General features: G+C 36.6%; 1 protein-coding gene across 2 annotated transcripts in view; it reads left to right on the top strand.

Moving 5' to 3' along the window:
• Window positions 1-12,137: 12,137 nt before the first annotated feature.
• Window positions 12,138-14,392, top strand: part of LOC136795859 (uncharacterized) — a 7,035-nt gene continuing 4,780 nt past the window's right edge. The window contains exons 1-2 of one of the 2 annotated variants that reach the window (XM_067047777.1): window positions 12,138-12,550; window positions 12,638-12,701. In XM_067047777.1, coding sequence (XP_066903878.1) covers window positions 12,518-12,550; window positions 12,638-12,701 — 97 coding nt within the window. In that variant the 5' untranslated portion in view covers window positions 12,138-12,517. The remainder of the gene's footprint in view (window positions 12,551-12,637; window positions 12,702-14,392) is intronic. The other variant, XM_067047776.1, reaches the window with a different exon arrangement.

The following is a 14,392-nucleotide window of genomic DNA, read 5'->3' as shown; positions in this document are numbered from 1 at the left end:
TATAGATTTTATAAAAATAATGCACATGTAACAGTACTGCAACCTTCATAACTACCAGGAAACGGAACAATCACCGTAGTTAAAGTGAGATATAAAAATTCATTTTTTATTGTATACATGTTGCTCTGTGGCAAACTGTGACTATATCGATTGTACCACAAGCCAGTTAGTAACAGCAAGTGGAAGGTTGCAAAGCGTTGTGTGTGTAATTGTGTAGCTAGTTTTCACTACAGTAAGAACGTTTTATGTTATCTAACCGTAACTAATCAAATAGAAAGAACAGTAAAAACATTTTATTTGTGTCTACCACCTCGCGTTCAACAGGTTATGGGCCCAGGCAGTTTGCGAAATTAAAATTTATAGTGAGATAGCAAAAATAGTGCGGTATATATATCAAAATAGTTTGAGTTAAAATACTTCGTGAAGTAAAAACAGTTAAAGTTCGTCAGCAGTTTAACAGTAACAACATAAAATGGATCTCAACAGCTTTAATGAAATAAATCTAATTGAGCAGCTGGCAGGACCTGAGAACTTTCAAATGTGGAAATTCAAGGTAAACATCTTCTTAAAAGCCTACGGATTGTTTGAGATTATTTATAAATGTTTTGAGCCTCCCAGAAACCAGCAAAGTATAGAATATAATGTCTAAATGCAAAATGATGCAACATCCCAAAACGTAATAGTAACCACAATAAATCAGAGCATTGACACATATTTTGACTTGTACTGTTGCAAGTCAAATGTATTCCAGAACATGTAACATATATGAGGGAGATGTATCTTAGCAAAAGTGTGAACTTTTGCAAGAGTTCTTCGATTTTAATTTAAGACAGGGATAGACATGGCAAGCCACATAAGGTCAATCGAAAATTTGCCATTTAAATTAAAATCATTAGGAAATGATATACCAGATGATATTGTGATGGCAAGATTATTAACGTCTTCAGCGGCAATGGTTGACGTTAGCAAAGAGACTGTTTTGAAATGGGTTTGCCAGTGTCCAAATTATTATCAACATTTTTATTTCTCTAGTATATTTCTTTTAAATTTTTTTTTTATTTATAATTCATTTAATGTTTCATTATTTAACATTTGTTTTAGTGGCAAACCGATTAAAAATCCTCTCGCCATATAATCAATTACTAACAATTAATAATTAAGAACTAGGTGTGTTTTTCGTAGTCTAAAAAACTGAATACTTATGTTTATAATAATTGTGAATGTATTGTTTTAAGTCCAAGCATAAACATTGTTGTTTAGATAATAAAGACCTAATTATTCATCTTTATCATAATAATAGGACTCGCAGTAAAATATAATCATTTCCAAAGTAATAACTAAACTTCCAGATCAGTATAAATATTTTACAAGTGCTTAGAAAGGACAGAACCTGACTGACCCTGGACGCTCTTCAATGTCTACTGAGGAATCAGACAATCATTTAGCGTTTTAAACCAATGTAAGAAGAAATTTGAGAACTGCTCCAGACAAGAGGAAATGTTTTTCTTGCTCTAAAGAAGGACAAATGAGTAAAGACTGCTCAACCAAGAAAAAATCCTGTGGTATATGTAAAAAAACAAACCACCAAGAGAAGGACTTCTTCTTTCGTAAAAATAAAGTGAAAACGTTAGCAGGTTCTTTACTTACTGAGAGCTTTAATGAATTATCAACTAAATGAGTCTTAGATTCAGGTTCCACAAGATATATGACCAACAACATAAGTGTTTTGTCGCAGGCACAACCTATAGATGCTGAGGTAGATCTGGCTAAAAACTGTGCACCCATGACAGCCAAAATGGTTGGTGTAAAAAGTGACAAGTGTCAACTGAAATATGTGATATACATCCCAGATCTCAGTAGAAATTTTCTATCTGTGGATAAAATAACAGAATGATGGATACTGTGATTGTTGGGAAAAGATCTCCTGAGGGATTTATGTAGTGAATTTAAAGATTGATTTACATGCAATAGCTTATGTTACTAATATACCAGAAACCAAAAAAGACTGTATAGTTGGTGTTGATGATGAATCAATTATTTCACCTTCTAATGAAAATTTACCTAAAGATGAAAGAGAACTGGAATAATAAGCTGATGCAGAAGACCGAAACAATTTGAGATTTGAAACGAAAGAAAATCTACAGATAAAGAGGTATCTTAGCAGACTTGAAGGTTCATTAAGATGCTCAGAAAATTCTAGAGAAAAAGAAAATACAGATAATTTAGAAGGAAAAAGTAAGAAAGTGGATTGCGAAACAGATAATTAAGGAAAAAGTAAGAAATATACTGGTACTAAGAAGAAGAAACCAAGAAACAAAAAGGGATTTAGTGTTTCAACAAATACAGTTAAACCTTGTGTTGATGTAAATGTTCAAAATAACTCCTCAAAAATTCTGATTATGAAGAGTCCGGATCCAGTGGAAAGACAAGAAGTACAAATCATATGCAAAAAGGACAGAAGTCCAAATCATTTACAAAAAGGACAGACGTCCAGATCATCTACTAAAGGGCAGAAGTCCAGTTGAAGGTGTTTGAACCAGGGACTCAATGAAGTGATTGTGAAACATTAAAATAAAAACTTAAAAGTTTTTTTCCTGTACACCAAACGAATATTGCAATTTAAAAATTATTTTGTTAATGTATGTAAAATATTTTAAAACGAAAATTCTGCTAATCATGTTTGTGTGAGAAAAAATTGATAAAAAAAAAAAAAAAAAATGAATATTTAATAGGGTGTGTTAAAGTGAGAGGTAAAACTTCATTTTTTTATTGTATACTTTTGCAATATACATGTTGTTCTGTGGTAAACTGTGAATATATCGATTGTATCACAAACTGGTTGGTAACTGCAAGTGGAAGGTTGCTAAACGTTGCGTGTGTACTAGTGTTATTTGTCCTCACTACAGTAAGAACGTTTTATGTTATCTAACCGTAACTAATAAAACAGTGAGAACATTAAAAACATTCTATTTGTGTCCACCACCCTCGCGTTCAACATCCGCCTCCTCTAAATTGGAACCCCTATTAAAGTTATTATATATAATTCAGGCGGTCTAGTAAATTAGGATATCTGAGAGAAAATGGTGGTTGTGTAGATTGTATTTAATGTTTTAATTTCACCAGTTAATTTTGGTTTATATAAAGTGTATAGTTTATTATTATTGGCCAGAGCTCAGATTTACTTTTTTTGTAAGTTATATAGTTTATGTTCATTTAAGCATCCTTAAATAAAGTGTATTTAAGAGTAAGTTTTCATACGTAGTAAGTGTATTTCCCTCTCAAATCCTATACTGCGCATGGTCCTAGCAGTTCTGGATAATCAGGAATCATTGTTAGAACAGACCTTATGTTACTGAAATGGATCTTTAAAAACATCGATGTATTTTTGGAAATGTTATGTATGAATCGATATATTAATATTGAATATTGATATTTTAAAACATCGATGTTTTTTGTGGACAATGTCGCATTCTTAGTTCCAACAGCCACTTCTGACTGCGCGGAGCATGCGTAGTAAGTGTTTTTCCCTCTGAAATCCTATACTGCGCATGCAGTTCTGAATGATCAGAAATCGTTGTTGGAACAGACCTTAGGTTACTGAAATGGTCGTTCAAAAACATTGATGTATTGTAAACATTGATATTTTAATGATGAAAATTGATATTTTAATGTTGAACATTGATATTTTAAAACATTGATGTTTTTGACGTGACAACGTCTTATAAATCATTTTGCGGGATGCCATGTTAGAAAAAGTGTCCCGTAACGGAAATTGACTTCGTTTAACATATGGATATTATATCATATGTATAAAAATTAATTAATGTATAACCAAGCAAAAATAAATATCTGAATTCAATATGTGAACTGGTTTATTATTTCAAATATATAACATTGGATTGATTTTAATTTATATTTATGTAATATTAGCATAGAGTATACGTTGTCACGGAAATCGAAGCGCCGAGGCCTACACGGGCACGGTTTTTTTGTTGTCGATGTTGCATTCTTAGTTCCAACAACCACTTCTGACTGCCTGGAACATGGCTAGTAAGTGTTTTCCTCTCAAATCCTATACTGCGTATGCTCCGTGCAGTTTTGGATATTCAGAAGTCGTTGTTGGAACAGACCTTGTGTTACTGAAATAGATGTTCAAAAACATCGATGTATTTTTGGTAAGTTAAAACAAATAAATAAATTTAATGAAATAGGGAATCTATCTGACTACTTTCTTATACCTAACTGACCACTGCTAAATTAATGAATGCCTGTCCACGTTAGCACATTAATACTTTCAGTGGAAATGAGAATTAATTCTTGAAAGAGTAGAAAAAAAGAAATAACACCAGATTTATAAATCAACCCTTTTTTCCGCAAACAATACTGGTGTATCACTATATTTTCATGTAGCCTAGTTATATCCCCAATATCAATATATAAAATACTTTACAACTATTACAAAACATTTACAATTATAACATAATGTGATAATAACTAAAAAAAAAATAACGATAAATATTTCTTAAATAAATACAATGATCAATACGTAATATTGGACTCTTCCGATGACGGCGTGATCCTTAAAGATACGGTTACCTTGATCGCCAACTAGTTGGTACTTCAGGTGTGGGGGGGGGGGGCTGCAGGTCCAATCTATTCTATTGATAACGGAGCCAGGTCCTCGTTCTGAGCCACTTCTTTTCTTCTAATTATTGTTTAAAATCCTGGGCTGATTTCCATGAAACTTGTCAGATCGCATCCTCGCCTCTTAATCTAAATTCTGACGTGCCAATCGATCCTCTGAACTGGGTATAGGGGTGATAGACTATGAAGAAGGGTATCCCTCTAATTACAAGGGGTGTATAAAAAATTAAAATTAAGCATGCAGAAATCTTTGAAACAATAAAAGATATCTGGAATTCGCAACCCTCTAGAATTGCGAACTCACAAGTTTCAACCCTCATATGTTTGAAAAATCATATCCACCAACACAATCTCAGGGCTTGCCACAAATACAACCTCTACCTTATGCTTCTCACCGCCAATATCACAATACCCAGAAGTCCAGCCACTACAAAATCTCATAAATCTTCCTTTTAACAATTTCAATAATCTCACCACCCTATTGACATCAATCCTCTCTAAGCTCAGATTCTATGTCACTCCGCTTATTACCGTTCTTACAAACGTATCTAATTTCTTCCCACCACCAAGAAATCTTTAAATGTCCTTAATCAAATTGCTTTCCATTCTTCTCTGGACCGCAAAAGGTGTACGAAATCGCTTACACGAATTAGCAGCGTTACTAAACAACAAAAATATTGACATAGCCCTACTAACTGAAATTCGGCTATAAAACTAGTAAACGAATATTAAACATAACTGAATACCAAATATTTCGAATTAACCAGCCAGACGGAACAGCACATGCACTGTTATATTCATCAAATAATCATTTCCAATCACTTATTTTCATTACCTGTCTATCATTTTCTTCAGATATTTATGATACACTTGAAACCTATCATTTTCCTGTAACAACCGTTGCATCATATTATTCTTTGATTCTTCTTCTTTTATGATGCTATATACCTTACGGTGTCGTAGTAGTATGGCGTAGGGAGGTGGCGGCCCTATCGCCCAGCCATTGTACCGCAATCAGCCACTGGCCCTCCAGGTTGGGGGAACATAGATTCTGACTCTCACACAGTACACTATCACGGTATACAATAACACCAAGGTCACTTACAGTACACACCCTAGGATTACCTTTCCTAGGAAGCCGCCCCGGAAGGGAAGTAGGTCTGGCTACTTAAAGGGGATTATATTCCCACCGGATTCCTAGTGCCAGGCGAGGTGCACGCCTCTCCAGGTTAACAACTGGAGAAGCATAGCACATTACTGCACCCAGGACAATATACTACACACAAAGGTCTATACAGCCATCCCTTACTCCTCTCTCTACTGTAGGACTAGCCCTCCTGTGGGAGTTGTTCCAGAGGGCACAGGGGAAAAACCAGGAATGGCACTCCTCGGCCGCTGAGATAGTAAAGGCCGCTTCTCTTAACCCCCAAGGAGCGACTGCTCTATCAGCTCGGTGTTCGGACGTTGTAGAAGTTCCAGTTGGTGACTGGATAGGACCCTGCTGCAAGTCCCGGAGCTGCTTCTCCGTAGCCACTAAACTCCACTCCCGGGGGCAAGCTTTTTCAGTGAGATGGGGTTGAGAGCTGGGATGGCTGCACACCTACTCTAACACCATTCAAGAAACATTATAGACAACTATCACACATACAATGGATAATTTAAATATTGATGAGCAGCCTAAAGTGCCAGCTGCGATGGAAGAATGTGCAGAGCAGTCTTTCCAAAACGTAATTACAGATGAGGAAATAAGGGGAAGAGGGGAGTGAGCTGGCTGCTAAACCCCGTGACAGGGAAGTGCGGCCACACCAACCTTCGATGTGAAAGGGAGGACTCTCATCACTAGAGTCCACTCTACTTCAGTCGACCTCGTCGACTGAATCTGACCAAGGGAGGCTACAGCTAATTAGATAAATTAAGGCTGGCCCGAGCAGCATGATGCCTAGAGTGGAAGGAGAGGCGTCAAAGGCTGTTAACATAGACTTGGCAAAAGAAAAGAAAAAAAAATTGTATAAGAAAAGGAAAAGGAGGGAAGAGGCCTTACAAAGGAAAGTTGAAATGGAGGCCATCAAATTGAGGCACCAGGCCCTCTCTTCTGAGCAGGCTACCTAAAGGCAGCCTAAAAGTAGTGGGCGCCCGAAGGGCCACTCTCCCTAGGTTGCGACCGGGATGGGCGGACCAGTGAAAGCTCTCGAATCGATTCGGGAGCCAATGTCTTCCACGCCCCTCGCCGTCGGGAGAGCAAGGCGCCGTTCTGATGAGTGGGCCCTCCCCATGTCCGCGCTAAAAGGCAGAGACCAGTGGACTCCCCATGGGTGTCGGCAGCACAAGAAGAGAGTCAAATCTATTGGGGAGTCCAACAGTGACTCTGTTGCTGGACCTTCTAATCTACAGGAAAGTAAGCCCAATACCTAAAAAAGAAGCAGCGCAGAGAGCTCTCCAGGTAGACATTATGGGGAGCGAAAAGGGTGCCTCAGGAGGAAGCCCTACTTATTCGAAGGCTCCTCATCTCTGAGATCGGGATGAGGATGAATGAGCCATGTCCAAGGAGAAGACCGGTGGCGTTCGATAACTCCGGACTCCAGACGTATCCAGGATGGTATCTCCTCACATGTTCTAATGAGGAGACTGGCTTCTCGTATGGGTACCTCCCACAGACCGTAGGTTTGTGGTGAGGTGGTCCGTTGAGGCTCTATGGGGCACTAAAATTATTATTGGGTTGGGAGCCGAGGTGATCGAACACGGCAGATTGGTCCAGCTTATCGAGTACCAGAATGAGGACTTGGTAGGTACTGACCAGTGGCAGTTTATGGTGGCGGAAGGTGATCCAGACCACCTAAGAGCAATCTTTTAGGTGCCGAGCAACACGATCGCCTGGTTGGATGCAAATGACTGGCGGCTGAGATACGAGTCGGTTCGACTGACCATATGGAGGGCGCCGGTCTATTTAACAAAGAGCAGCCACCCCCCTCAGGAGGAGCAAAGGTAGGGCAAACGCCAATAGGTGCTAGCCTTTCCTGATTCCTTCTCATCTGCCACACTAATGATCATGGTAAGACAAATACATATTCAGCATAATAAGTCACTTTCGGGGGTCAAATCGACCCTCGTGCTAATTCAAGACCTTGTTGTTATAGGGGGACCAGTAGAGGATTAGGTAGTATAGGTGAAATGATAATCCGCCCAACCCCATGTGAAACAACCCTAGGACTTGCATCTGGGTCTCTAAGGACCTACAGGTGCTGCCTCTCCCTCAGCATAATACCAAAGACAACACGACCGTGATACTAAACATCAAGGTTGGTATTAATATGACTAAATTGTTAATAGGATCTGTTTATATCTCCCATAGCTTAGATCCTCCTTATCAATATTTAGAAAGACTTCTCCGATACGCTAGAGAGGTAGATTTACCACTCTGAATTGGCGAAGATATTATTGGTCACCACTTACTGTGGGGAAGCACAGACACCAACGAGCGAGGCGAATCCTCGCTGGAATTTATAGCCTCAACAGATTTAGAAATACTCAACAGAGGGGACGAAGCAACCTTTGTCACAAGAGCAAGGGGCGAGGTATTAGATATTACACTGGCCTCAAGCCGTATTAAAAGCCTTTGTAAAGACTGAAGGGTCACCTCAGACATAACACTGTCTGACCATAGGTTGATCTCATTTAAGATTATAGCTGAGAAACCTTTACTCACAGTGAAGAGAAACTCGATAAATACAGACTGGGATCTTTTCAGAGAGGGGCTGAAAGGTGATTCACCCTATGCGGTGGAAAGACATTCCTGGTCACAGCTTTTTTTTTTTTCTGCTCAATTAACTTTAGCGGTATATTTTTCATTAAACCTTTATAAAATATGAAAATCATAAGTGATATAGCAGAGGTCTATAAATTTTCAGAACTTTGAATCCTTTCTCAAATATGAAGATACGAACAAGCTGTGTATTTTTTAATCCCATTACTTTTTTTTTTTTTTTTTTAAATAGATTGATAGATTTATTTATTGATAGATATTACAATCTGCCATACAGTTGTGGGGAATAGGTAATAGTGATGAATGATCTCATACATAATAAAATTTTTAAAAAAAATAATAAAAATAAAAAAATAATAAAAAAAATAAATAAATAATTTAAAAATAATAATAAAAAACTCTCTTAAAATATATACAAACAAAATAATAGACAAGATGAACGTAATCAAACTATCTGTATGAAAAATAAATAAATAAAATAACATAATGATAAAATAATATATACAATATTTACACAATCGACCTGAGGATCCCTGAGCCCACTCTATCCCCCACGTGTGAGGGGTAGAGCAGAGCACAAAAGATCCCCGCGCATCCCTCTCGCCGCATCACACCAGGTCACAGCTAGAGATGGAATCTAGCCTTCTTGAAAGAACTGTTATATCAGCCTACGAGAAGGCTTGTCCATTAAAAAAGGCGTTCTAGTAAAAAAGTCAGACAGTGGTCAATTGAATTTACTAAACTACAAAAAGACACAAGAAAATCCTACAATAAAGCTCATAAGGCAAAGCTAGAGACGGACTGGAATAAGTATAAAATAGCATTAAGAAGACATAAACGAAATGGATAGCGCAAGTTCTTCAGTAATATTGAAAGTAAGCCGGAAGCCTCCTGACGAATTTAAGTTATTAGAAAGCAATGGTCTACAGCCTTTAGGTGCACTAAGGAAACCAGATGGGAAATGGACCTCCAGCCTATAGGAAAACTTATCCCATTTGATGGAGACACACATTCCAGATTGCCAGCACAGAACATTAGACAATCCTCCAATCATGGATTTCCTCAGAGAGGCTAATAAAGAAGATGAAGAAGAAGGTGGGCTGTGGAAGAGCTCAAGTCTTATAAGGCCCAGGAACGGACGATATTCTCCCATGCATGCTCAAGGAAGGTCTTAATATCCTACTCCCCCGGATTAGGGATCTTCTTACAGCCTCTCTATCATTGGGATATACTCCAGAGACTTGGAGGAAATAATTAATAGCTTTCATTCCTAAGATTGGGAAGGAGGACTATAGTGTCGCTAATGCGTATTAGTTAACTGACCCATTAGTTTATCCTCCTTCCTATTTAAGATCCAGGAGAAGTTGGTGGTAGTTTTCGTTACAAGCAAGGTTCTACCAATTAATCCCCTTCATCCAAGACAGCACGCATACCTCCAGGGAAAAGCGACTGAGACTGAACTCCTTGGTAGGGAGGATTGAAAAGGCCTTATCACATAAGGAGTCCGCCTTAGGACTCTTTTTCGATGTAGAAGGAGCATTCGACAAAACAAGGCCTGAAGCAGTCTGTAAAGCCTTATTAGACATTTCTGCCCCAAATACGATATCCAGCTGGGTCAGATTTGTTCTTAATAATAGAATAATTGTTGTTTTGGAAGACGGAACTAGGCTACAGGCGCAGGGAATTCACCGGATGCCCTCAGGGGCTTGCCTAGTTATTGATAGCCTATTCAGAAGACTTGAGGATGCTAGGATATTCGCGCAAGCTTTTGCTGACGATGGATTGACCCTCATCATTGGAAAGTTCATGAGTACCATCATGAAACTAATGCAAGCCGCATGTAATGAAGTACAGCCGTTCCCTCTAGGCAAACACTCGACTGTCTTCCAGGCAAAAGTGTTTGCCATCTTATCGCCAGCTTTATGCCCTGAAGTCACTAGCTGTGAAAGGACTCACCATCTTTTCAGATATTCTTTCTGCCCTTTAAGCCTGGGAGTCACTTAGGGTCACCTCAACATTGGTAAGAGTGTAAACAAGCCTTAGAATCATTAGCGTGCTTAAAGAAGCTTCAGCTATTGTGGGTTCCAGATAGGACCAGAATCGTTCCTAGGCATTTCTAAAAGGCATCAGAGAAAAGTAGTTCTTGACTGGGCATGGAAGAAAGTAGGTAAGGAGTGGAGGGAATGTATAGCCATTTGGCTAAAACAGGCCAAGATTCTAATAACTAAAACCTCTACTTCTAAAACTAAGTGGGTGTTGGGCCTAAACAGAAACGAACTCTGATTGTTAATAGGATTTCTCACAGGTCATTGCATACTTAAAAGACATCTTAAGATATGTGGAGTAGTTCATGATGAAAAAAAAAAACTGGGATATTCGCCCTCTCCGAGTCGGACTTCCCTCGTCTGATGGAGTAGGAGAATTATTCCTTTTTCAGGGAATTCATCTACGAGTGGAAGGAGGTGGTCGGCCCGACGCACTTTACGTTAGGAAGGGCTCGACCACCCGGAATCAGCGAGCCACCGAGACAAGAAGATGTAGGTGAAGAAGCAGACGCATAATGAAGACCAGAAGGATTGGGCCAGGCTGCGTGGTGGAGGAGGCACCCGGACGGATGCGGTGGATAAGCTGTAGCCCATCTAAAAGGCGTCACCTAGGCAGCAATAGGTAATAAAGATAATTATTGGTGCCAGTGGCATGCGTAAGTCTAACACACTACCTCACTGCTGCCGAACCCCGTATGCCAGAAATGGCGAAGAAGGGGGAATTAAAAAAAAAAAAAAATCATGATGAAACCTGCTGCTTATGCGGGCAGGCCCCAGAGACTGCCTTACATTACATAGCAGACTGTGGTAGGTATGCAACACTAAGATATACGCTTCTAGGCTCTGATAGAATCGCAGGAAATGAGGCTTCCTCTATAGATTGGGCGTCCCTTTTAAATCTCATTAGAAAGTCTAAAAGGTTCGATATAGAGGAATCAGATACATAAAAGAGCCATTCCATTGGTCGTCCGCGTAGCCATTATCCATTAGTCTTTGATTCCTATATATTTATTAATAGTTTACTGATCGTTACAGGGTTGAATCATATTAATTCTCTTTTAAGAATATTTTTCATTAGCGACCTCTGTTTGCTTTCTTCTCTTATTATTTCTCATTAGGTCAAATCTAGTCTTAACGACAGCTTTCCGCAAGAATTTTAATTCTTTGGCTTGTATATCACTTTAGAATTTTTTTTTTAGAATAATACTAGGATAACTTCCACTTTCATAGGTCATTGTAGAAATGAAGACTTATTTGTAAACATTCATCTTTCTTTTCACTTCCCTTTTGCCAATTATGACGTTACACGTTAAACGTGGTACTCAATTGTTGCTTTCGTTATATGCTGGTTTATCTCGAAATCCACCCTGCTATCAATAATAATTCCTTAGTTCTTTAGGACAGCATCTTACCCATCACTACTTTGCGCACAAAGACCTGGGCCCTGTTTCATAATAAAGTACAAACTAATACTATTAGTCTTGTCGATTTAACTTAATACAATTACACTGACTTGTACAACATTAACTAGTACTTTTTAACTCCTGTAGTATCACTAATAGTCCTCCCTATTATGAAAAAATAAGTATTAGTGCAATTACCACGTTGTTTCTATACTTGTACTATGAACTAATACTATTACCTTTCATTATGAAACAGGGCCCTGGTGGTTATCCATTTCCCATTCTAAATGGCCCTTGGATAGGTCCCTTTTAGTTCACCTTTGCTTTTCTCATAAATATTGGAGGACGAATTTCTAAATTATAACACCCGTACTTCCTTTTCATTTAGATCTGAATATTAAAGCCTACTAAATTACTTTTCCATAGAAAACAGGATCTAACGCAATATAGCATATTAAATATAGATTTACTTATTTTAACTCCAGATTAGTTAAACTAGTCTAAGTATAAACAAGGGTTACTTCTGGTACTAATAACTTAAATGGTATTTTTCATACATAAATCTCTAAGTTTCTACGATTACCTCCATGGTGTTGTACTTCGGTTGTCAAGATATTTTTAATTTTTGTAGATTTAATTGTTTACTGTCTTATTTGTAATAAGCAATGCAAAAATCTTTGGTTTTGCGTGTTGCTCAGGTAGTATTTAAGTTTTAATTCTTTTTCCTTTTTTTTTTTTTTTTTACTACCATCTCATCACATCATGTTATATATGTTAACTTATAGGCCATGAAACCCCACATACCTTTAATCAAATTCAGGAAAGGTCAACCTGTGGTTAATACAACAGGTATTTATTTTTTCTTACATTGAATTATTATTATAGCTTTATGAAGAACTGTCTTTTGGAATACAAATGTGACAGGCTGAATGATTTCAAACATTTTTTAAATTATCTTCTATGAAATGTTAGTAAACAGTTGTGTTGTACTAAAAATATTATTGATCGATTAAATATTGTATATTAAAAAAATGATTTAAAAACCTTGTATTAAATTGAACATATTAGCTAATCATTTTATAATTGCAATTTTATTTTTGAGTTTATTTATTCATTTTTTGTTTGATACAGCTATGTCAATGTGTATATTATGTTTTTAAATTGAGATTTATTATCTTATGTTCGATGAACCCCCTTCCCTCTTCCCAGAGTATAATCCATTGGAAGTTGAATAGCATTTATCAAATTGTTTATTGATATAATACAAGGTATTTTATTTGTGCATACTCTTTGTATCTACCATTATATGAACTGATTTATATATAATATATAGATAATTGTATATATTACAGATATTTTTATATTGGTAACATTTAATTATTTATTCTTAAGAAAACATCGAGCATGTTCTAATACTAAAACTTCTATCACTGCCATTTTTTTTTCATTATTTCATCATGTGACAGTAGTCTTATATTAATCACTGAAATGAATTAAATATAATTAGGCATTTAGATTTAATCCTTGATATCCTTCTGTATTATTACTTTGTGGAACAATGGTTTCTTTGTTCAAATTATGTTTCAAACATAAATAAATGCACTAATTGTTTAATGGCACCTTTAACTTGAGTAAATCATCAAATTTACCTTTAATTACTAATGTTTTATTGTGTAGTTTATTCTTTTTGGCTTTCCTATTAGAGTCTACAAAAATTTCATCTATGTGATTTATAAAGGTTGTTGAAAATCGTTAAAAGCTTTTACCTTTTTAACTTTTTCCAATAAAGTAAGCAAAAACTTCAGTTATATCTCCTAGTTAAAAAAAACGAAAAAAAAAGTTAAAACAGTTTTTTTTAATATTACTTTACAATCAACTATTCTATAAATGACCAAGGCCTGTAGTAGCACAGAATATCAGTAACTTCCTTTCACTGCTACCACTCACTAATTCCAAACTCTAAAATGGTTATATAAATTTTTTATACCAATAAAAAATACAATTTACGAAATTAGTGTCATAGTGTGTTGAGGCAACTGCCCAGTACACTAAGGCCAAAATTAGTTCTCATTTGATTAGGGACTGTAAGAGTATAATATATATTATATATAGGAAGATGGTCAGGGTTGCGGTCACAAGTGAAACGAAAATAGTTTACAACTATTTATTGTAAACTATTTTCGTTTCACTTGTGACCGTAATCCCTGACCATCTTCCTATATATCAATTTTTACGGTCAACTATTTATACATATATAATATATATTGTTTGGTTAATTCTTGTAATAAATCTCTTACTACTTACCACTTGCCAAAATATGGTTGTATATTGTAGATAGTTTACTCTTTCTGTTGTATTTTTAATACAGAAAGGTATTTTAGGCACCTAATAGCAGTAAAATTTGAGCTTTTAGCTTTGTATACCTAAAAGGCAACTAACTTTTCTTTCTTATTTGTTTTCCATATGTTTCATTATGTTGCAATTTTGCTTACACGTGTAATTTTATGTTTAGATTTCTTAACTATTTTTTTTTTTTTTTT

This window comes from Halyomorpha halys, unplaced genomic scaffold (genome assembly GCF_000696795.3).
Source record: "Halyomorpha halys isolate HHAL.00 unplaced genomic scaffold, Hhal_1.1 Scaffold1517.1, whole genome shotgun sequence".
Taxonomy (NCBI): domain Eukaryota; kingdom Metazoa; phylum Arthropoda; class Insecta; order Hemiptera; family Pentatomidae; genus Halyomorpha; species Halyomorpha halys.
The sequence above is the reverse complement of the archived record's forward strand: the minus strand, read 5'-3'. Positions and strand labels throughout refer to the sequence as shown.